General features: G+C 37.4%; 3 protein-coding genes across 4 annotated transcripts in view; 1 reads left to right on the forward strand and 2 right to left on the reverse strand.

The window, feature by feature from the left end:
• The window catches only part of LOC140950114 (von Willebrand factor A domain-containing protein 8-like), a 36,569-nt gene extending 34,953 nt beyond the window's left edge, over window positions 1–1,616 (reverse strand). The window contains exons 1-2 of the mRNA XM_073399290.1: window positions 1,481–1,616; window positions 375–452 (exon numbers count right to left, since the gene is read on the reverse strand). Of these exons, the coding sequence (XP_073255391.1) occupies window positions 375–452; window positions 1,481–1,574 (172 nt within the window). The 5' untranslated portion in view covers window positions 1,575–1,616. The remainder of the gene's footprint in view (window positions 1–374; window positions 453–1,480) is intronic.
• A 726-nt stretch (window positions 1,617–2,342) lies between these two features.
• On the forward strand, window positions 2,343–15,366 carry LOC140950113 (beta-secretase 1-like). 2 transcript variants are annotated; one of them, XM_073399287.1, is made up of 11 exons: window positions 2,344–2,911; window positions 4,335–4,423; window positions 6,111–6,327; window positions 7,013–7,144; window positions 7,755–7,889; window positions 9,124–9,225; window positions 9,872–10,021; window positions 10,719–10,800; window positions 11,713–11,805; window positions 12,290–12,340; window positions 12,568–15,366. In XM_073399287.1, the coding sequence occupies exons 1-11, from the start codon at window positions 2,696–2,698 to the stop codon at window positions 12,801–12,803; spliced, it is 1,503 nt and encodes a 500-aa protein (XP_073255388.1). In that variant the 5' UTR covers window positions 2,344–2,695; the 3' UTR covers window positions 12,804–15,366. The 2 variants fall into 2 exon arrangements, with proteins under 2 accessions (XP_073255390.1, XP_073255388.1); XM_073399289.1 differs by lacking the exon at window positions 9,124–9,225 and having other exon boundaries at window positions 2,343–2,911.
• A 5-nt stretch (window positions 15,367–15,371) lies between these two features.
• Window positions 15,372–22,328, reverse strand: LOC140950115 (glycerol-3-phosphate phosphatase-like). Its single transcript, XM_073399291.1, has 9 exons — window positions 22,233–22,328; window positions 22,071–22,138; window positions 20,898–20,990; window positions 19,983–20,123; window positions 19,434–19,496; window positions 18,980–19,130; window positions 18,069–18,168; window positions 16,880–16,921; window positions 15,372–15,686 (listed from the first exon to the last, which is right to left on the reverse strand). The coding sequence occupies exons 1-9, from the start codon at window positions 22,318–22,320 to the stop codon at window positions 15,485–15,487; spliced, it is 948 nt and encodes a 315-aa protein (XP_073255392.1). The 5' UTR covers window positions 22,321–22,328; the 3' UTR covers window positions 15,372–15,484.
• Between the last annotated feature and the right edge of the window lie 68 nt (window positions 22,329–22,396).

Genomic DNA, 22,396 nt, shown 5'->3' on the forward strand with positions numbered 1-22,396 from the left:
CGCGTAATCAGTTCTTGTTTTGCAAAAAGATGCTTTGCAAAATACGGATTTTTCTCGCTTAAAATGTCAGCTTCAGCGAAGAAAAATTGACTCACCTTCTTTGTAACGATTTTCCATGTTTCAGCCGACGAAGGAATTGGTAAATAAAGTAAACTTGTTGAGTTTTGAACTCGAAAACTTTTTCAAATTCATGCTTACGTTATAAGCGCGCGAAAAGCCAAGCACTGCAACTTGACTCCACAACCATGTTTACATACTCTCATGCAAACACTTCTCTCGGCCAATCAGAGCGCACGTACTATCTTAGTTATTTTATAAATATCAATATTTCAGGACTGTTTTAAAGACAATATATCACTAGTCTTGTTACTCACCATATTTAACTGGGACCAGTTCAGGAGATGAGGGTTTCTTCAGTTTGATACTCACATCTCCAATACTAACACTGCTATCTGTTTCAATAAACAATGACATTTCTTATGCTCAATCAAAATAAACGAAAATGGTTGCCCACAAATACGTAACATCCATATTATTTTTTTTAAGGCTGCATCAGTCAATATTAGAGTTATTCTAAAAGAAAACTGTGAACACTATGACTGTTTCTGGAATTATCATAATGAAAATTCATCTGTCTTTGTACCAAAGAAGCAAAATTTAATAAGTAATGAAGGGCATCTACATTAATTCAGACCTGCCAATGCAAATCCCCTGGTCCCACTGAGGGTCTTCATGGGCAAAGTGAAGATCCCCCAGTCACAGGTGAATAAATTTATTGCAAAATTCTCATGGCAAACTGACATAACCAATTTGTTAAAAATAAATAAATAAAATTTGCCAATTGCCTATTTGAGTTTGAGTGAGAGGGGGAGGGGGGTGGAACAGGGTGAGCGCTTATTTGAGGCTGGGCACTTATTAACTTTTTCTGTCTTTAGGATGGGCACTTATTTGAGGTGCACGCTAATTCAAGGTTGGGCACTTATTCAAATAAATACCGTAAAATTCCGAAAATAAGCCCCGGGGCTTATCTTGCAAAGGCCCTTTTTTGAGGGGCTTATTTTTGGAGGGGCTTATATTCAGAGGGGCTTATCTACGGAGGGAAATTTGCGTCTCAAAATCCATTGGGCTAGCCTTATAGTTGGAAGTAAATTTACTGTTTTTGCTTTGTTTTACTTTGTATTTGAGGGCAATTTTCCAAGTACAAGCCCCCGGGGGGCTTATCTTCGGAGGGGCGATTAGACGGAGGGTTTTTTGCGTTACCGGTTTGTGGGGCTTATATTTGGAGGGGCTTATACATGGAGGGGCTTATACATGGAGGGGCTTATTTTCGGAATTTTACGGTATGGTATCAAATTCTACTCTCCTCCCCTCTGTAAATGGAAAGGGATCAAATACCTAGAGTATGCCCGGGGAATGTTGAAGCTTCGATTTGATCAATACATAAAATTATTTTCAGATATTAATTATGCATTTATCATACCTGAAGATACTGGTCTCAAGGGAACTCTGAGGCAGTTAGCCAAGGCATCAAGGCGCTTTACGGCTTTACCTTTCGACATTAACAACCTAAGCATGTGTGTAAGCTTCAAAAATATCACCGAAGTCTATCCGTTATGAGCTTAATATGCATGCCGGGTATCCATGTGAGCTTGTACAGGCTTACGTAAGATCTTCAAGCTCGTAGTTGCGAACGGAAATGTTATAAAACAACTTCGACGTCTTCCAGAACATTCATGAGTTATCAAACTAAAAATTCCTGACCATTTGCGAGACATTCTCCCTGCAAATACATGGTGATTTCAAGCGAATAATTTGTACACGTGTCCGCCATATTGGATTGAGTATCAAATGGGAGGACTGGGGCCTATATTCGTTCCTTTTCCATTTCCCACTTCCCAGTCTTTCATTGCTATTTGTTCGGTTTTCATTTACAGTGCAGTGAGTTCCACTTTTGACTGTACTTCTTGCTTTGAACTGCAAATAGGTCAAAGTTACAAGTTTTATTCTGTTATTCTGGTCATTTCTCTCTCAAAGGTACTGTCGGTAGACTAAACAAACTCGAGAGGATTATCTCTTCCACGGCACAAATGTTTTGCTTCAGTGGAGAATTTCCTTCAGCGATGTCGATCTAAAAAGCTTCAACTTTCCCAAATCACAATTTTCCCAAAATTAATATACAATATGCGCTATCAGTTTTATTAAAAACTTTGGTACGTTTGTCAATTTTGGCAAATTTTGCCATGCAAATCCCGGCAAGTAAGCGCGATTTTCGTGAACGTGATACGGAAGCAGTAAACGACTTCCGGTGTCAGCAGAACGTTTGAACTTTGTAGATCTTTATAACGATATCAAAAACAGGAAGTCTACAGCAACAGCAGACCTTAAAGAAAATGTCCTTGAACTTTGTAGAGAAATGATGTTCACTTTTCGTAAAGTTCATACTCTATATTTAGCTCCGATGATTTAAACCGGAAGTCGGATGCAAGAGCCGCTTGGACCTTTGCGGATCGCATGGAAACCGCGCCTTGCTGAAAAACTTCCAAGATGGCGTGAAGATGTTTTTCTTCACTCAAAATGCGCACAGCAATAACCGTAGATTGGCATCGAAGGGCTTACCTAGGGTAAAGACATTTGGACAGTTTGGTGTTAGAAGCCATCACAATCGGATTTTAACGTGATTTTCAAAGAGCGCGCTATGCGGAAAATCTACCCGCAATCATGTCGTGCATTTCTCTTGCTCATTTTGTGCTTCGACATCGCTTCGGCTGCAAAGAAGGGAAGTTATAGCGTCCCTCTTCGGCGAACGAAAAGGGACCTGCGAGATAGCCGCGGAAATCCTACTGAAAACTTAAAAGGTCGTCCTGGGCAAGGTTATTTCATCGCAACCGATCTAGGTACTCCCGCTCAGCGAGTAAGTACAGGCACACTTAATATTTACGCGTGATGAATGTATGATCTTCCTCTGTAATTTAACACCTCTCTGCTTGGGCTTAAAAAATAACTTTTCTTTGCCCAGTTGTCCTTTTCAAGTTTTCCTATCAATCATATTTAGTTCGTAGTGGTTTCTGTGTAATGCTATTAAAAGTTTAGCTTATGTCTAGGTATAGCTTCACTTCAAGAAGTTTATTAGTTTGTTGAAATAGATATCCTTGATGTGGGTTTCTTTTCACAGTCGACGGACAGATGTATGATGTTTTGTTGCTTAAACGCACTTATCTTCCAAACCTTCGGCTTCATTTATGCTTATACACATTTTATTTCGATACTGAAGGAGTATTTTACGCACCGTTATTGCTGATAATTTAGTTGTTGGGTATGAAATTATGTTGAGCGCTTCGATCGAGGCATGTTTTTTAATCAGTCTTGAATATTGTAAAACGTTTTAAGAGAGGACGCACAATATGAATGACGTTCGATGTTTGCAAAGCTCTATACATGCTGTTTGGTGAAACATATTTTTCAGTACATTTATATCCTTTCAGACTAAACGAGCAGCTTGAAGGATAAATAAATTATGTGAAGTGCATATAGTCTAGTTTTCCCTTCTCAAAAGGTTGAAGGATTAAAAAAATTGCTGTTTGTAATTGATAGATATAAGATTTGAAATCAACATCATTATTCTGTAAGTTTATTTTCTTGTATTTTCAAAACTTTCATAAAGAAGGACATGTTGGCTCTGATAAAAATTGTATTTATTTTATATTATTTTCCTGTGATCATTATTTCTTTAAACTTCTTATCTTTATGCCTAAATTTCACTTTAGACATAATAGTGATAATAAATTCCAGATAATTAAACAATAATTTTCTATTTCTATCCTGGCGTAGTCAATCGAATGTTCAGTATTCAAACCCAATCGAACTCCAATCGTTCGATTGGGTCCAGTAATCGAACATACATATAGTCAAACTCACCCAAAACTTTCGCCAATCAAACACAATTGAACACTTTAGCAATCGAACATAATCAAAAGTTTGGAAGTGGAAGCTTCAGCGATTGTACACAGAACAAGTTTCATCTCGTTACAAACAACTTCAAGAGAAAGGTGATTAAAAAAGGGAATCACTTCAAATTCACTCTAGCCTGCCGCCATATTTTTTAATCATGCAGGGCTCGAAATTATCGCCTGCAAACTCACGAAGTGCGAGTGATTTTGATAACCTGCGAGTTAGAATCATTGATGTCTCCCAAACAAAGGGAAAGAATTTGCTAGTGGTCTCACAAGTTTGCTAATGGAAAAAAATCTTACCAGCAAAACTTTGCAAGTGCAATAAAAGTTAACCTCGAGCCCTGGTTGTTCTTATCACAGTTTTTTGTCATATTCTTTTTACAGATTAATGTCCTCGTTGATACAGGAAGTAGCAACTTTGCAGTTGCAGCCTCACCACACCCATACCTACCCTTTTACTTCCACACAGACAAGTAAGTCAGAAAAGTTGTGAAATTCAAGTAACTTTACATTGTATAATTGACAATAATTGAATTATATAATTGAACAATAATTGAATTATATAATTGAACAATTATTGTTCCACAAGTCGAGTGCATGTTGGATATCAGTTGGCTATGATCATCTCATATCCTGTGAGCGCGAGTGGAATAATCATATTGTTTTATTAAAAACACACACAAGATATTGAGAATTCTTCCCAACGTTATTTGTAAGAACCGGATATTCAGCTTGTTTTTAATTTTGAGCTGGACGTGTACAGTTATCATATTTGGAAAACATGGTATAATGGCTCACATACCATAATGGCTAAGCCGATCAGAGCTCTAAAATTGCATCATCCAACGATTCAGTTTTTAATAATATTTTTATTGTTGTCAACTACTTTTAAGCACTGGCTCAGTTCTAACTTGACCAAGCCTCAAAGAGCTCATAGATATACATGTATGGACATCTGTATATTATGGGGACATTTCAGACAATGAGCTTTGTTGTTTGAATGTACATGTTGCAGTTAATTTTTGTTTTTCCTTTGTTTAAAATTCGTTAGTGTACATTACCATACCCAAAAAAAGTGGAAAAATAAAAATTAACTGAAATAAAAAATTAGTAAGTGTAATCAAATGGTGACGAGTGAAATTAGGGAATAATTTCACGCACGTTTTGTCCACATTCTTATAATTTTCCGAGCCTTTAGGCGAGGGAAATTATTAGGATTGGACAAATCGCAAGTGAAATTATTCCCTAATTTCACAAGTATACCATTTGATAACCTGTTAATATCATGGGTGACGAATTACGTTAGCAATCTTGGATTTTTGACATGTTTATCCTGGATCATATCGATCAAGAACTCCACTCTCTCAAATGTTTAGACCTTAAATTTGGCTTGTAAAGTTCAGAATTTTTCAGACTTTTTCGGCAAAATACCTGTTAGAGTCCTTGATGTTCTCTTGTGTGTTCAGGTTTTCTAAAGTGTCATTTTGTGCCCTGACATCTTCATTCACCATCGCCATTCACCATCTTGACACTGAGACGTACAGAAGGTTGCCATGGCAATTTTGTAATTTCACATGTGAAATTACAAATTATCGCTGAAATTTTGCGCCAAAATTAAGGAGTAATTCGTCACCTATGATATTAGTATAGGTAATAGCATGATTAGTAGTGATATTTGGCATAAATACCACGAGTGATATTTCAAAATTGTTATACGTAATTTCACGAGCCGTTAGGCGAGTGAAATTTGAGACAATTTTGAAATATCACGAGTGGTATTTATGCCAAATATAAAGTACAAATCATGCTATTATTTGTTTATACTACTACCCGGAAAAGGTTTGTAATTTTCACATGTAAGTATTTCAAATTAAGATGAAATACCACTGTTCTAAGCCAATCAAATTGCAGAAATTTCTCATGTAGTAGTATAAACTACGAAATACCTGTGTACTATTTTTTACTTTTTTCAGTTAAAAATTATTTAAACAAAAGTTAAGATCTTGAAAACTTTTTTGTCTGAACTTGTCCCAAAACATATTCAGTTTGCATCTATCAGTGCTTTGCTCTGGCTTCCCTGTACCGTGACTCTGACATGGATGTTGCACAACTTTGAAACAAACCTTAGTTTGACGGAAATGCTTCGAAAATTATCTTTAGGTCCACCTCATACACAGATCTGGACAGGCCAGTGGCTGTGCCGTACACCCAAGGAAACTGGGAAGGAGAATTAGGCTCTGATTTACTGCGCTTTGTAGAGGGTCCAAATGCAACTGTGCGGGTCAATGTTGCATCAATTATGTCTTCTGAGAATTTCTACATTAATGGCTCAATGTGGGAAGGAATCCTTGGGCTGGGATATCCAAGGTTATCTAAAGTAAGTCGTTTCTGGACATCTAACAGTATTGCTTTAGTTATTTGCTTACCAACAGCAGCCGCTTATAACTCCTCCCTTATAAACCCTCCCAGTTATAGGTCTATCTTCCTGCAAACAAAAAAATACAGCTGATTATATCTGGTCCCTCCCTCAGATATAAGACCCCCTCAAACTTGGATTTAAGTGAATGTGATTTATTATGACGTTTTAAAGTTTAATAAATTTACTACTATGATATCATTCTTCCTTTACAAAAAGATCTGTTTAAAGGAAGGTGAAGTCTGGTGGAAAAATTGTTCAAATGCAATTTTATTATTGTCACGTTTGTTACACACTGTTTGCCATCCAATTTCCTCTGCCATCTCATTGCAGAAGTTCACAGTTTTTATTGAGATGAAACCCCCTTACCCACCCACTCTTATCACGTTGAAGATTCCAGAGTTTATTAACCCTTTAAGCCCCAATATCCACATACAAATTCTCCAAACTGATCTCTATACATTTCCTTTAAGAATTAGTGAAGAGAATTTGATAAAGATCAAAGTATTTTCTCTTAGGTGGTCATTTTATTAACTCTCATAACCTCATCTCATGACAATGTATGGATATCGTTAGGAGAAAATTGCTGTTAGTCACTATTGGGACTTAAAGGGTTAACAATACACTGTATTTTCTGTCTGCCCAGCCTGACTCAAGTGTGCTTCCTGTCTTTGATCAATTTGTCAATGATGGAGTTGTGAAGGACTCATTTTCTATGCAACTCTGCGGGAGTAGTGAAATTGAATTCTCCTCTGAACCAACCGTAGCAGGAACTATGGTAAGATTGCTATTAAAAGGATGGAGTGCTTTACTAAGAGCATGTTCGGTTGACGGGAGTCTGGAATAAGGATAAATTGAGTAAACTCTAGAAATCATGATTTGGCATTCATTGCTTCGCAATGTCTGTAAATCTACTTGAAATGAATTATTTATTCCAGTGTATGTAACATTTAAGTGGTTGAAAAATCACAATACAAGAGATTCATGACAAACTTTTGCGTGTTTTTACTCTGGAATACACTCAATTGAATGTGCCATAAGACACAACTCATGGATAGCATTCTAAACTCATGTTTTCATAAATCGTATAGTAATTTTAGTTATTTTTGTTTACAACCTTTCAAAATGATTATTGTTTTTAATAAAGTGGTACAGTGTACAGGTATGTAACAGCTAGATTATTGTTTACATAATTATATAGAAAGCAAGTAAAGGTTTTTCTCCATGTAGATCTTATTAAATTTGTGAGCTTTATGACTTGCGTTACATCCACAGGCAAACAATAATATGTACAAGTCTTTTCATGAACTGTCTGCAGACTGGATAAGTTCGTTAAGATGGATCTTCTGTTGTCTGATGATGAAGCCTTCTATTCTCCAACCCAACAGGTTTTTGGTGAAGTGGATGAAGAGTTGTTTGAAGGTGATCTTCTTTACACTCCAGTAGTTAAGAAATGGTATTATGAAGTTGTGATCACAGACATCGCAGTGGGTGGAGAAAGTCTTAACTTGGATTGTAAAAAGGTAAAGATTATTTACCCTTTAAATGCTAGAGATGCTCCTCTCAGAGGTTTGTTTCGATAAGATTTCTAATGTATTTAATTAGTAGATGGCAAATTGAACAGGTACATGTAAAAAAGTTCTTATGGTTTTATTTCCCTTTTGACTCCTGTTAAAGTAGCTAGGAGTCATGCTCATGGCAGCTAGGGGAAATCCCCTGCTCCCAGCCCTCAGTGACAGCCCTATCCTTCTTCTTTTTCCTCTTCTTCAACCACGAAACCCCACCTCCTTCAAAAATGAAGATTCTTGTGAAGGGTCTTTAAAAGTAAATAAATAAATAAATAAATAAATCTGTAAACAAAAATAAACACACAAAAGGATACAGTCATAGAAATACTGCTTTTTTTAAAAGAGTCCAAATTCTGCAGGGTGGCAATATCTTCGGGTAATGAGTTCCATTCCCTTATCGTGCATGAAAAAAACAAGTACTTGTGATAGTTAGTTCTTGAATATTGTATTTTGTATGCATTTGAAAATTTGAGATGACTGCTAGCCCACGGCATTGGGATTAGCTGTGGCATTCTATCTGCTGCCAAGTTGCCATAGTGTAGCTTGTACAATATGCAGAGTCTCCTTGCTTTCCTTCTGCCTTGGAGAGATTTCCATCCCAGCTCATCAAGTATTGCTCCTACACTAGTCGTACTTTCGTAATTCCTGACTACAAAGCAGCCAGCTCGCTCTGTACCATTTCAATTTTCCTGATGTTTACAACTATTTCTAGGAAGGTTGTCAGATAAAGGGCATGCAACAATTCCAAATGGTATTGTGGCTGGTTTTGAGTTCATTGTTTTTCAACTAAATTTGAACAAATGTCATGGGAGGCCATGGACATATGTCTGTGAGTGCTAAAGGAAAGCAACAAAAGTAGGCTCAACAGCTCTACAGTGTCAGGAACAGTGTATTAAGCATATCCCATATTACCTTTCGGGATTGTCGCGAGCACATTTTTTCTGACAACCTTTCTCAAAATAGCTGTATCTCCATGTAAGGATCCCAGACCATAGCTGTATGTTCCAATGGTGGTCGAACTAGGCTAAATCAAGCTAAGGTCTTGATCATAGCAGAATTCACCTGTAGATGTTGTCTAAGGAAAGCAAGAGACTTTCCATACATGGGAGTTCACCCTTGGATTACCTTTACCACTATTTTCTAGGTTGTAGTTGTATTGATTTTGTTTCCCAAAAATGTATCTCCACAGTACAATTATGATAAAACAATAGTTGACAGTGGTACTACAAACCTCAGAGTGTCAGAGGAAGTGTTTGAAGGAATTCTTGATCGACTCAAGAAATTTGATAAGGTAAAGATTCTAAAAGGGGTAATGTGACTGTTTCTTGTGTAATTGCTCTCATTCTAAGATATTATCAATAGAGCAGTATACATTTATGTCACTTGTGACATCACTTATAGAGACATTAAAAGTCACCAGACTTTTTGCTAATTAAAATATTTGTTACCTGTTGGGTGTCCTGAGAATACTGAGGATAAAAGTTGAGAATGGCAGCCATTTTGAGTCTCTATCACACAAATTTACCTCATTTCCTTTCAAGCTAATTGCTGTATTGCCATGCCAAAACAGTTTGACACATCACACACTTTCTCCGTAGTGCTCAGACTCATGTGAAAACACCCATGAAAATTATTGGTATCTAGGCTACCCGTTTTGGTCCACTTTGTAATCAAGGTGGATTTGTATTATTTTTCTCAATAACTGAAGCGAGTAAAAGGTAATTCCATCAAGGTTAGGAGGAGCCACAAAAGTGAAAATTAAAAACTTGTTTTTTCTTTTATTCCGTTGGGCCCTGTGTATACCTAGCAAGACACATTCTGTACAATTCACTTGTCCCTAAATACAAGTACAAATTATGTGGTGGAAGCAAGCAATGTTCCAATTATCATCCAAAAATATGAACATCCTTTTTAATTTTATTCTGTCATGTTTTTAGTTGGGTGTGCCAGAAGAGTTCTGGATAGGTCGACAAATGATGTGTTGGAATTATGACAAGACGCCATGGGAGGAATTTCCAGATATGTCCATATCTCTACTCTCATCTATTAGCAATTCAAAGGAGTTTAGGCTGAAAATTCCTCCACAGGTAATATTTGCAAATTAAAAACAAATTGATTCACCATATGCCTGTTGGTGCTAGCCGAAAAGGTGACTAAGGCCCTGTTTAGATGGAGAGTAGTTGTCGTGGGTAGATGAGTCACCCGCCTACCGGAGCTACCTTGGGCAAGCTATCTTTTCATATGTTTCTTTACAAAACATGTCAAACTGTTTACATTTATCTGTATTTATTCAGATAAGTGCCCAGCCTCGAATTAGCGCCCACTAACACACCACCCCCTCCCCCTTCCACTCAACTCAAATAAGCACCCACCCTCACCCCTCCCCTTCCCCCTCCCACCCAAAGAAAAAATTGAATAAGTAATAGTACTAAGACGCAGTTATTTTACAGAAACCTTGCATTGTTACATCTTTGCGTTTTGATTTTACCATTTATTGTTTTGTTGCAAAATATACATACTACACTTGCTGAAAATGGTTAAAATTTAACAAGCACCCAGCTTCAAATGAGCACTTACCTTGAGTAAGCTCTAACTCTCAGGGTCGATTAATCAAATAAATACGGTAAACACAATTGGTTAGCTCAGCCGGGCCATCTCGGTCAAGGTGAGACAATCACAGTAGGACAAGCTTTGTTGTAGACAATCAGAGCGTGTGTGAACGCTGTTGGCTCGGACTCTCTTCTTATGTAAAGGCTCACTAAATTCTATTTTGTTTTTTGGCAGCTTTACTTAAGAGAAACTATAGAACGTGGTCCTCTTCCTGGTCAGCACTGTTACAAGTTTGCTATAACTAAAGCTGATAAAGGTATGATCTGAAGAAGGATTTCTTTATTACACAGAACTAGATGAGAGTAATAATTATTACTAAGGTAACTAAATGGTATGGTTTTCAAGTAGTTTAATTTGGGATAGGCAGGGCTAAAAAACACTTGAATTATTCTAGCTTGTCCTTTGGGCAAGCAGCTCTTACATTGTGCTTGCCCACAGTCACTTCTTGCTCATCTTGGGGTGATGTTACACGAGACGATTCGCAATGATGATTTTTAGCACGATGCAGCATGGCAACATTGCTGCGACATTGTTTCGAATGGTTACAACATTGTTCCAACACTGCAATGATGTGTTGCACTAAGAATCATCGCTGCGAATCGTCCCGTGTAACATCACCTGTAGTTAAAGAATTTATTCCATGATAACTTGCCTGGACCCTTGCCCATTGCGAAAGAAATTTCTTTTTTCTTCTACCAGAAGGGCTTTTTTTTCAATCCCTGATAGGGTATAGGAATTAAAGGATTTTACTCTCAGAGTAGTCAAGAGAATTAGTTATTGGAAATTGATTGATCAGTGGTACAGCGTATAAATATGTTTCTGGTTCAATGCTAAGTCGCAGATAGGAACATAGGGTGGTGATTTTGGTGCCTATCCTAGAAAAAGTACGAGATAAATTGCAGTTGTACATTGTCTGGTATAAACCTGCCAAGGGTTCCTTGGAACCAGTGGCATACGCTAACAGATAGTTACATGTAGTCGGAGTACTTACCTTTTATGAACTCAAGCATTAATGAGTCGGTTTGACTGTTAAGGTTGACTTATGATGACTGAAGATATCCTCTTCTAGTGTCATCATTAACACACCTTATCCTACCCTGGTGCTGTGGAAAAGTTTCTGTGAGTGAGATAAACTGAAATATTATTAAAATATTGTTTTGTTATTTAGGTACAGTAATAGGAGCTGTTATCATGGAGGGATTTTATGTGGTTTTTGATAGAGAAAATGTTCAAGTAGGATTTGCCGCAACAACATGTGGAGGTAAATAAAAGATTTTTTAGTTCTTTCATGGGCATGGGATTTTGTTACTGGCAGTTTTTACGTGTCATAAATCCCCTGGCAAGTCTCCCTCACATAAAAGCCTCTCTCTTTTCAGAAGATCAACATTCCTCTTCCTCTACCCCACCCCCACCCCTCCTCTCCCACTACCACCACCCCTGCACCTCCTAATGATGTTTGTTTAGTATTTTCTTTTTAACTGCACAGAAGTATTTTGTGTTTGGGTAAAATCTCTAAGTAATGACTTCAGCACGGAGCTGACCTAAAACAGCAGTATCCTCGTGGCATTCCCTCTTTAATCAAGGCCAGCTGTAACTGAAAGTTCACCTTTTTGTGTGGTGCTTTCAACATTATGAAGGCAGCACTCTTTCAAGAAAACACTGATAGTCATAGCTGTTACAACTCAATGTCCCAGACTAAAATTTGCAATTATTTGATTGTTAATTAATGTTTACTTTTTTAATAGCCGAAGGCCGCCTTAACCCGAGTTCTGAAGTTAGTGGACCATTTAGTAGAGGTAAGGGCATTCTTTAATTATGACTTTTAGCCTGAACAAAAAGCCTTCACAAAAACTACGTAAAAAACTTGTGGTTTTTACTTGGTGGGACAATGACTGTGGAGGCTTGTATTATGGTTTAATGGGTAAATTGTTCTTGCATAGTAAACAGCTTATTGACCCATGAGATCACTAAACTAATGAGTGCAAGCTGTTCTTAAAGTTTATATTATTTTATCTTCTTTCAGATGCAGTGGACTGTGAATATATAGAAACAGAAAGTTCCGACACAGCTCTCCTCACTGTGGCATACGTCATGGCTGGAGTGTGTGGACTCTGTCTTCTGCCAATTTTTGTTCTGTTAGTTCAAGCAAGTTGTAAGAGACGTAAACAGCAACAGCAACAGCAACAGCAAGCTACAAGTGCAACAGACCAACCATCCGATAGAACAAACCTCAGAAACGACTTTTATAATAATTATTGAGCCAAGGCAAACATTACAGTAAACTTCCTTCAAGACAGACTGGTTCTAGGCATCCACGCAGAGGTAGCTTCCTCAGAGAGAGCAAAGAAAAATGAAGGAAGAAAAACAAGAACCACATTTAAGTGTGCTCTTTTCATTGACCATTTTCCAGAATAAGAATTTAGGGAACAGGCTCTAAAAATCACTTGTTTTGGCTTTCATTCCGTGGTAAAATCCAGAAATCTGGTGGAGATTAGAAATTAAGGTGATTGTAGCATTCCGATAATATTTGTCCAAAAATTTGATGTCACTATTTGTTTTGTATTCTTATTCAGAATATGATCAATCAAATGCACCCTAAATGTCATTGTTTTTTTAGGGATGTCTGTCTTATAGAGATGTCCTTTCACACAGAATGAACTGATTTTTTAATTTCAAATCAGCAGAAAGGGATGTGAATGTTTATTTCCATGTTGAGGTTGAAGTATATTCTACTGGTTGTATTTGATTTACCACACAAATGTAGTTTTTTTTTTTTTCAGTTTTCAGGGGCAAGTACAAAACCTTGGACCAGATCAACTCACTTAACTCTATTAAATACAATAGGTATAATATTATTGTTTTGTGGGATGTGAATGAGAGGTGATCTGGTCATAGCTTTGCACTTAATACCTATTTTTATCTCTCTAAGGTGTGGTGAATGTGAGACAGCTAATGCTTTTTGGCAGCAGGTGATTATGGGGGTGATGTTTTGGTCTCCCATTGTTTTTCTTTTCTTTTTTTATACAGAAGGAAGGTGGGATGGGGGCAGGGGGGAGCAACAGGGGTTTGCAAGTTACACCTTCATGTGCCGTTCGCATCATGAAACCAGTTGTTTGAAACTTCAGCTGTTGAATATTCAGCGTAGTCAAAATCAATATTGTTAACAACAGAGTTTGGCAAGAAAGCCACCCACCAGGTTCCAAAATCACATTGAAGTGCATTCATATTTGTCCTGATTTCAGTCATTGTCTTTTGAAAGGTTCTTGCTCCTTCAAGAGAAACAACTCCTTTTGTCAAAAAAAAACATACTTTTTTATTACATAACGACAACAACAACACCTGTGAATAAACTAGATTAATTCAGTGGAACTTTTAAATAGTCATTGTACAGATAAAGTGATAACAAAATTAGGATTAATGGAGGTTTTTGGGTACCTGACCACCAACTCCTCCCTTAAGTCAACATAGTTGTGACTTAGGGGAGGGGTAGGTGGTCAGTTAAACAGAAACCACAATTGATCCCAAATCATTGATAGTATTATTAAAAAGAAAAGTAAATAGAATTATGTAAGGTGAAGCTATGTTAATTTGTAAGTGGAATAGGCTACCAAAAAATAAGATTATAAAAATATTGTTATTGGTATGAAAATATGTGCTATGCAGTGAGGTAGTATTATTATTATACATCCTAAGATTTAAATTTAGGAATTTTTTGTGAATTTGACGTCATAGTACAAACCCCTTTATAATTTGAAGGAAATGAGTTTGTATTATTTTGTTACATTTTTTAATCTTGTAACAAGCTTCTTTGGCTGTACTCTTATCCCTTGCAGATACAAGAATTTGACACTGATAACATCTGACCCTCTTCTATTTTTACAGATATTATTATTGATCCCTAGACAAACTGATTCTGCAACAACAAAAACAGGTCACTCAGTGCACATTTTGTCAAAATAATACTGTACAGGTTTATTAAAGGGGAATAACTAAAGGCATTTTGTAACAGATTATCAGTGTTAACTTATACCTTGTTTAAGTTTTTGTCCTTGACTTTCCCTATAGGTTTACCATATCAAGAAAGGGCTGTCACTAAGATTGCAAGTTGCTGGGTATATGTAATTAATAGGAGGAGAATTGAACAGCTTAGAATTTCTTTTGTTCTAGTTTCCTTTTGGTTTCTATTAAAGTAGCCTCAGTAGCGAAGGAAATCCCTGGCCCCTGTTCTTTATTAGTGACAGCCCTGATCAAGAACTTCAACTTTCCTTGAAGTTTTTTGATAGGAGGAGGCAAATGAAAATTTAAGAAACAACACAAAGCATTAACTTTTATTTTCAACAGTCATCTCAACAGTTGCTTATGTTGTTATTCAGATGTTTTATACTTTTTGTGAGGTGACGTTGGCAAGTGCTGAAAATAATATTATTTCCAAATGTCAAAGGTGTTGTATTGTTTTTTAAAGTTTTATTGTTTTCCCCAGACATTGATCTAGAATTCTATCGCTCAATTCCAGTTGCAACATGAACAACCTGTATAGCAGTTAGTTCTGTTTGCTTTTAACCAAGGGAGGAAAGCGGAGGAGCCACAAGAAGGAATAAGGCAAACAGAAACGACTGCTATGCATGCTAACTCCAAGAGAAGCACAAGTAATTTCTTACTTAACTGACTCCAGTGTAAAAATGTTAAGTACGATTCAACATTAGTCAGTTCACAAAACAAAATATTTCTGCAATGCCCTGGTTCTGGGGCCATTGGGAACATTTTTTTTGTAATTTCCATTTTGTAAGAGCCCTTTTTATAATAAAAAATTGTTAACAGAAAAGATGTTTTCAGTCTTGGTGTTATTTTAGTCCTTATTATTTTGTATAACATTCCCACAGATAAAGCTCACAGATAATTTCCCAAAAAAATCTTTATGAGCATTACTAACCTACTAGTTGCTAACTAGCTGCATTACTGACATGTTTTATGGGTGCTTTAAGAGCCTCAATACTTGGCATATAAAAATCTGGAATAGACTTCCTATCATCAAGATTACTAGAAGTTTGACAGTCTTTCACATCAGCTAGAGATGAGATTCCAGACAGCATTAGAATGGTACTCAAGCCACAGTTGTTGCCAAACAGTATGTCTGTTCCCAGTCTAGAAAAAATGTGAGCAATCAAATTATGATGTCAGCCCAGTGAAGTATGATCAGGGGTTATAATACCTTTTATTGCATAAACACCAATGAAGATACTGGGTCAGCTTTTGCGCGAAAACATGATAGCTTCACACATGAAAACAACATGTTATTTTCACAAGTGAAAAGATCACCATTGCTATGGCTACATAATACATTGCACCTTTCACAGGAAAAAAAAACTATTTAAGTGAAATGGTTTGGCATTCATTGGTGTTTATATAATAAAAAGAAAATTACATGGCTGCTTGGAAATGCGAAATTTCTCTTCTACGCTCACTTGAGAAATATTTTTCAACACTCAAAGAGAAATTTTGTATCTCCGTGTGGTCATGTAATATCCTCTATGCATGTTATGTTCACTTGTTGCATGCCCTTTGAGCTTGTGAAGTGAAGTAAAGGGATTCTTAGTGTATCACATACTCTCGACTGATGTTCTTAACAGGGCTTCATCACATAGCTCCTTTGCCCTAACAATGTCAGCATAGGAGCCACCATGTTCATGGGGAGGAACATGATGAGGCCCCAAAAGAGGTCTGAGTAAAAGGAACTACAATCTTGGACAAAATAAATAGAAAACCTAGACCCCCCCTCCCCCCCAAATCAAGGATGGGAAAATGGCGCGTTTTTGCCCTTCGCGCGGCTTCATCCTTGATTTGGGGGGGATGGGGGTTTGCTGTTCCATTTTATTTTGTCCAAGATTGTAGTATGGATTCCAAGATTTATGAAATGTCAAGCCCATGGCAAAATTTTTGTGACATTTCAAAGATCTTTTACTGCTCTCTTTTGTCACGGAATTTTTTTTATAATAATAACAATAATTAATAATGATTTAATAATATCCTCTCCCCTTATGGGGCTTTAATATCAGGGATTAAATAAAAGAAATACAAATAAAGGAACGACATGCTTTGGTTTAAAATCCCAACTGGTAGGAAGGAGGTGAACCAGTTGGCTATTTTACAAGCAAGGCCAAGGATTTAAACTCGGGACTAGGACTACTCACAAAAAAGTCCAGCTGGCGGTCGGGGCAGGACTTGAACTCGGGGGCCTCCAAATGACAAGTCCAGCGCTCTAACTGCTCGGGAAAGCTGCCTTTGTATCTTGGGTTTAAGTCACTATGAAAGTTGTGTCTCAAGAGGGTTTAACTCACCTGTCGCCTATCATACAGGTTCGTGATGGGTTGATGTCATGACTGATGAAAGATGATAAAGTAATGTGAGGTTAAGCACTAACTGCCAAGAAAACACTTTTACTGCTATAGTATCAATCATAGATTAGTGAGTGTGCTCAAGTTTTCTTGGCTTCACAGTCAAGCATTTTTAAATCAAGGTAAAATTCATGAAAACATTAATTGTATTTTGTTTTTTAAATTTCTTCTAAGCCCTCTGCATAGGTGGCTTTTCATTCTAAACTGCCTTATTTACTTTTGATTACAGTCAATAAAAATGAGAAGTAGATCGCAGAAAGCTCCACTGTAAAAAATATTAACATAATTAACACTACAAAGGTTTGGAGCTGAGGAATGAACTCAAGATGAGTAACCTTCAGTTGTCCTTTTGACAGTTGCACCTGATTTGATTTGAACCTTGTGAAATGGTGATATGCATGCATGTATTACATGCATGTCGTATGACAGTTTTATTTAAAATGGTATCAAAAAGGCAGACAAGTGATGAAAAAAATTGTAAAAAGACCAGTTAGCCCTAAGTGCCTCAGGACACCCAAGTACATGTATCACAGGATTCCTAAGATAAGAAGCCACATTCTTCTACTGTAAAATGCAGCAATAAGGGAAGTGGTCAAAACTCTTGTACACAGACAGGATCCCCACTGCTCTACTGAAGAAAAATTGGTGGGTTCTTTTTCTACCCCCCCCCCCTTTCAGTGGAGGCATGTGTGGTCGCTGAGCTGTTAACACCTCAAACTCTGGATATGGAGGTCCAGGCTTTAAGCCTCGCCTGTCGCATTGTTTCCTTAGACAAGGAACTTTACTCCACTTTGTCTCTCTTCACCCAGGTGTACAAATGGGTACTGGTGACATACTGCTCGGGGGTAGCCATGCAATGGACTAGCATCCCATCCAGGGGGAGTAGCAATTTATTATACTCCTAGGCTTGCTTCATGCTAAGGAAACCGGGATTAGCTCTGGCCATTTGGGCCTTTGGCTCATGTGTGCCTTTACCTTTTCTCACTACTATCTTGTTTTAAATTATGGCCTCCTGTCTACTACTAATGGAGAATGAGTACAAGATTTAAATGTCTTTGACTGTGCAGTTTGCCTGAAAATGTAACCCTGAACACTGAAAGACCAGTTAGCTAAGTTCTTTTTTTGTTCTTACCGTAATTTCATACAATCAAACATATATCTCTCCGGCTTCCCTATGACCTTTGCTTTTCTTCTGGCTGCTGTTTCCACAGAAATCACGAAGCAACCTGTGCCTACAGAATGATTCATTTTGAATAATTATTTCAGTAAGACCCTTTGCAGCTCGGGGTAACATGACCTATCACATGCCAAAATTATGGGATAAAACATGAAAAATGTAAGATTGAAAGGGCTTAAGATAAATCTATGGGTAAGATCCGATATCCGAACTATCGTCGTCATAGTGATTCCCAACTCATTACCTCTTCCAAGTAAAGTCAGTTCAATAAGGAACTCAAGTGATGAAAATTCTCAGTTAGGAAAAGGATTTTCTGATGGGGGAAGGGTTCTATTAGGATTTTGATTTTGATCATTGATTTTGATTATTTCCAGAAGAGTGGGATAGGCCTTCAAGCAAACAATAATTGTTTGCCCTGGGCTACCCCTCCCTAACAATTATTGTTAGGGAGGGGTAGCCTGGGCAAGGGCGGAGGGGGGAGTTTGTACTCCTTATAATGGCCTATAAAAAAGTGTAGGGATTTCACTAGTTGAAAAATAAGAAAGAGTAGGGAGGGTAGGGAAATCTGTCATTATCATGGTTTGTAGGTGCATTCTATGGCTTCCTAGTTTAGTGTGATTTATTTATATTTAAAAGACAGGGCATTTATAGCAGTTAAAGGGGGTGCAGCTTTTTAAACTAGTAAGTATGTGAAAGGGGTACCATTTGCCAATAAAAGGTACACTAAAGGGGTACCTCTTGTCTCAAAAATGGTATAAAAAGGGTAAAGGGTTGGGCGGAGCCCCCCTGTGTAAGATTTTTTCTGAGTACCCCCCCCCCCTCCTCAGGAGGGCCAGGAATATTATTTTGATAAACAACATAAATACCTGGAATAACAACATCACTGCTTTTAAATGGAAATCTGTCATCACGATTTGTTGCAATGAATAAACAGGAGTCTTTGGCAAGATAACTTGCTGCTTTTATAAGTTTGTGATAACTAAAGTGTTCATCAAATCCACAAACAACTGCTCCAACCTAAAGAGGAAAAAGAAAAATTACTGATAAATTTTTCAAGATAGTGTACACTGTGGTCGTCTGCTCACAGACCCTCTATTTTCTATTTTTTCTTTTTAGATCGAGAGCATATTTATGGAATAAAAACTGCGGGGATTTATATTGACCATAAGTGCAAGGGAGTGGGAGAGGAGAAAAATCGCACTCATTTTTTCTTTTGCTTCATGCTTGTTCTCCTGCTCTGTCTCACTCTCATGCAGAAAAACATCCTGTAGATAGGCTAACATAGTGGTAATTAAGGACATAATCAGACTTAGTACCTACCTCAGGATCCAGTGTTAATGTTGACCACTCTTTCATGTTGTAACCACCCGAGGACTGATCTGGCTATAAAAGAGAAAAAATGTTGACAGGGGACTGACACTACAGCCATATAAATTATATACAAAGGAAAAAAGAAAAAAAAAAATGAGTTTTCTATCCCCCCTGTCGGAAATCACACTTTTTTTCTTCTTTTGTTTGTATACATATGGCTATAACTTTTGAAGAAGCTTTAATAGAAATTGTATTCGCAAAATTAATCACACTTAGTAACACAGGGCAAGCTGAGTAGGTGATCTATTCCATAAACTGCATTTAGCACGTGGAAAAATGTCTGAAACTTAAAGATATATTTAAACTTTGTTTAAATTAAGAGAATAAAAAGAAAAAAGAAAAAAAAATAACTAATTTTTTTACATGTACAGTTACCCTGGAGAACAAGCCTTGATCTTGCTTATCTAAGAGGAATGACAGAATCCTACTCGTATAGTGTTCCGTAAAGAACCTCACTTCTTGTTTTCTTTTATTAAAATTAATGAAAAACTGACTTACTCCAGAACCAGTATGAGGAATTTTCAAGGCATCAAATTCTTCCACCATCCCTGTCGTGCCAACAGTATAAACTTTCTTATCAAATTTCAGAATCTCCTTTAAGTAAAATGCCACAGCAAACGCAGTGCCATAAATTTCCTCCTATATTGACAGGAAAGAAACTTAGTCTCTATTATATTAAGCATAGAATACTTTCCATTTTTGGAGATTTTTTTTACTGGACTCAAGCCTACCTGCAACCTCCTCCCCCCCCTTCCCCTTTAACAGACAAAGGACTGCACATGTATGCTTGGGCCCAAACCTGAAAGAGTACATAGACCATCTTGACCCCCGTGAGACTAGACTTGTAATGTAAAGACTCTACAGTGTACCTGGAACATTCTGTGGCATTATTATTATTATCATTATTATTATTATTATTATTATTTCTGTGGCATGTCATATAACATACAAATCTTTATCAGACAATCTTAATTTAAATTACTACAGATCATTGGCCTGTATGTTTAAAAATGGTATCCTTTAGGGGCAATTTTAAGTTCAAGCCATGCCCAGATTGCTCTCATTTAGGTGCTTAACTCCAATTGTACGACAAGCATCCCCACCCCTTTCAAAAGGACATGCCCCCTTATAACCCCACCCCACCCCCTCAGGTATCCCTGGGCTACCCGGTTAACCAGTCTAGCCAATGCTACCAGGCTACCCTTTGGACAACATTTAGTTCGCAGTGGCATAAGGGAGGGCTGCAATGATCTCATAAGGCTTAAACAAACTAATCTGAAAAGAAAACATAATTCATTCTATGTTTTGCTCCACACATTCATCAAATTTAAGCACCACCAATAGAAATAAAAATAAAACAACATTATTAAGAGACTGTGTAAACTCCAGAGAGATTACTGAAAACGACCATACCATGCTAGCTTGAATTCCAAACTTCTCAAACTTTTTGACATATTCTGCTCTTGACTTGGAACTGTTATTGGTAACAAAGAAAACCTTTTTCCCCTAAAGGTATGATGAAAATTCAGATGAAAAATTTTATGAAGGTATATCAAACGAAAACAACATAAGTTTTTTGTATCGTATCCATTCCTAGGCCTGTTCCCACGGAATAGCAGTTCAAATAAGCAGAGCAGTACTACTTTGAAGAAAAATGGAGGACACAAGACACAATCATACAAGACGAAACTTTCATTGGAATTGACAAATTCTGACAAGCAACATGAGCTTGAAACAGCGACATAAGACAGCAGAAATGGCAACAAACGATACAAAGACGGGCTTAAACTGTGACAGTGACAGAGAAAAGCGCAAAAACAATAGTGACATACTGACAGCGACATGGCTTCCTCCTCAATATGTGTGAAATGACAGGTTTTGAAAGACAAGGGACATACGTTTCCCCCCCCCTCCCCTGAGAGGGCCTCATAAATCCTCACTGTCATACCCACAGAGCAACCTCACACCAGTCTCCTTCCAATCTCCAACCTTCCACCCCTGGCCTCCAGCTCTTATCAGTGCCTGCTCTATGGGGGCCATTCCTAACCATTCCATTTTACATCCACACCCACCACCGCCAAAACCCAACCCCACCCCCACCCCTACCCCTCCTTCTGATTTTCTGAATTGGTTGCCTGAAATATTTTCAGGCGAGCAGGGTCAATACTTGGAGAGAAAATTTCTGAAAAGAATTTTTTAAACAAAATGTTAATTTCTAGGGGTGAAAATACCGAGAAAAAATTTCTGAAGAAATAAGGGAAGTGTTACATAATTTATAGTGGGATGGTGAATACAAAATTCTAGCTTCTTAAGAAGAGTGTTGTAAAACCTCTTTTGTGAAGGGGACAATTAACATTGCCGCATTTTACGAGAGGTATGTAACAAAAATAATACTTTCTTCTGAGCGCGTCTGAGAATAAAATGTTGATTTCTAAAAGGCGCATTCCCCAAGAAAAATGTTCTGAAGGGGTCCGGGCCAAAAACACCTCACCATTAGGGGGTGTGGATGTTAAACGGGACAGCCCAGAGAGAAAGGCGGGGATTCCTTTAAATGCTTTGTGAAAATACTCTTAGTTTCATTATTACCAATTTTCGAAGTTCTTGTAACACTTCAACTGCTCCGTCAAGAGGGCCGGCTTCGTTCCAAAGCACCCCTAAAGAATTTGTGAAATAATTAAGACAAAAAATATTATTATTAGCTTTGAAATCTTACACCTCATTATCTACGAAGTTGCTTTGTTTACTGACCATCGCAATCAAAAATAAAAGCATCCATAGAAGCGACAAAATCGCTTGCCTCTTTGCCTTCTAACAGACGACAATACTTTTCCGCCATTGTGTTTGGAAAACTAATAGATAACCGTATATAAAGTACGTGGCTGTATAGCAGAAAAACCGCTTTTTTCTGCAGG

The sequence above is a fragment of the Porites lutea genome, chromosome 10 (genome assembly GCF_958299795.1).
Source record: "Porites lutea chromosome 10, jaPorLute2.1, whole genome shotgun sequence".
In the NCBI taxonomy this organism is placed as follows: Eukaryota; Metazoa; Cnidaria; class Anthozoa; order Scleractinia; family Poritidae; genus Porites; species Porites lutea.

Bases quoted from the DNA above. Each gene is read 5' to 3' on its own strand.
- LOC140950113 (XM_073399287.1), top strand. From the start codon at position 2,696: ATGCGGAAAATCTACCCGCAATCATGTCGTGCATTTCTCTTGCTCATT. The intron at 4,424-6,110 runs GTAAGTCAGAAA...AATTATCTTTAG, and splicing joins TTTTACTTCCACACAGACAA to GTCCACCTCATACACAGATC. The intron at 7,145-7,754 runs GTAAGATTGCTA...CCAACCCAACAG, and splicing joins CAACCGTAGCAGGAACTATG to GTTTTTGGTGAAGTGGATGA.
- LOC140950115 (XM_073399291.1), bottom strand. From the start codon at position 22,320: ATGGCGGAAAAGTATTGTCGTCTGTTAGAAGGCAAAGAGGCAAGCGAT. The intron at 19,131-19,433 runs GTAGGTACTAAG...TTTCCTCTTTAG, and splicing joins CATTAACACTGGATCCTGAG to GTTGGAGCAGTTGTTTGTGG. The intron at 15,687-16,879 runs GTGAGTTAAACC...CATTTTTTCTAG, and splicing joins ACCTGTATGATAGGCGACAG to ACTGGGAACAGACATACTGT.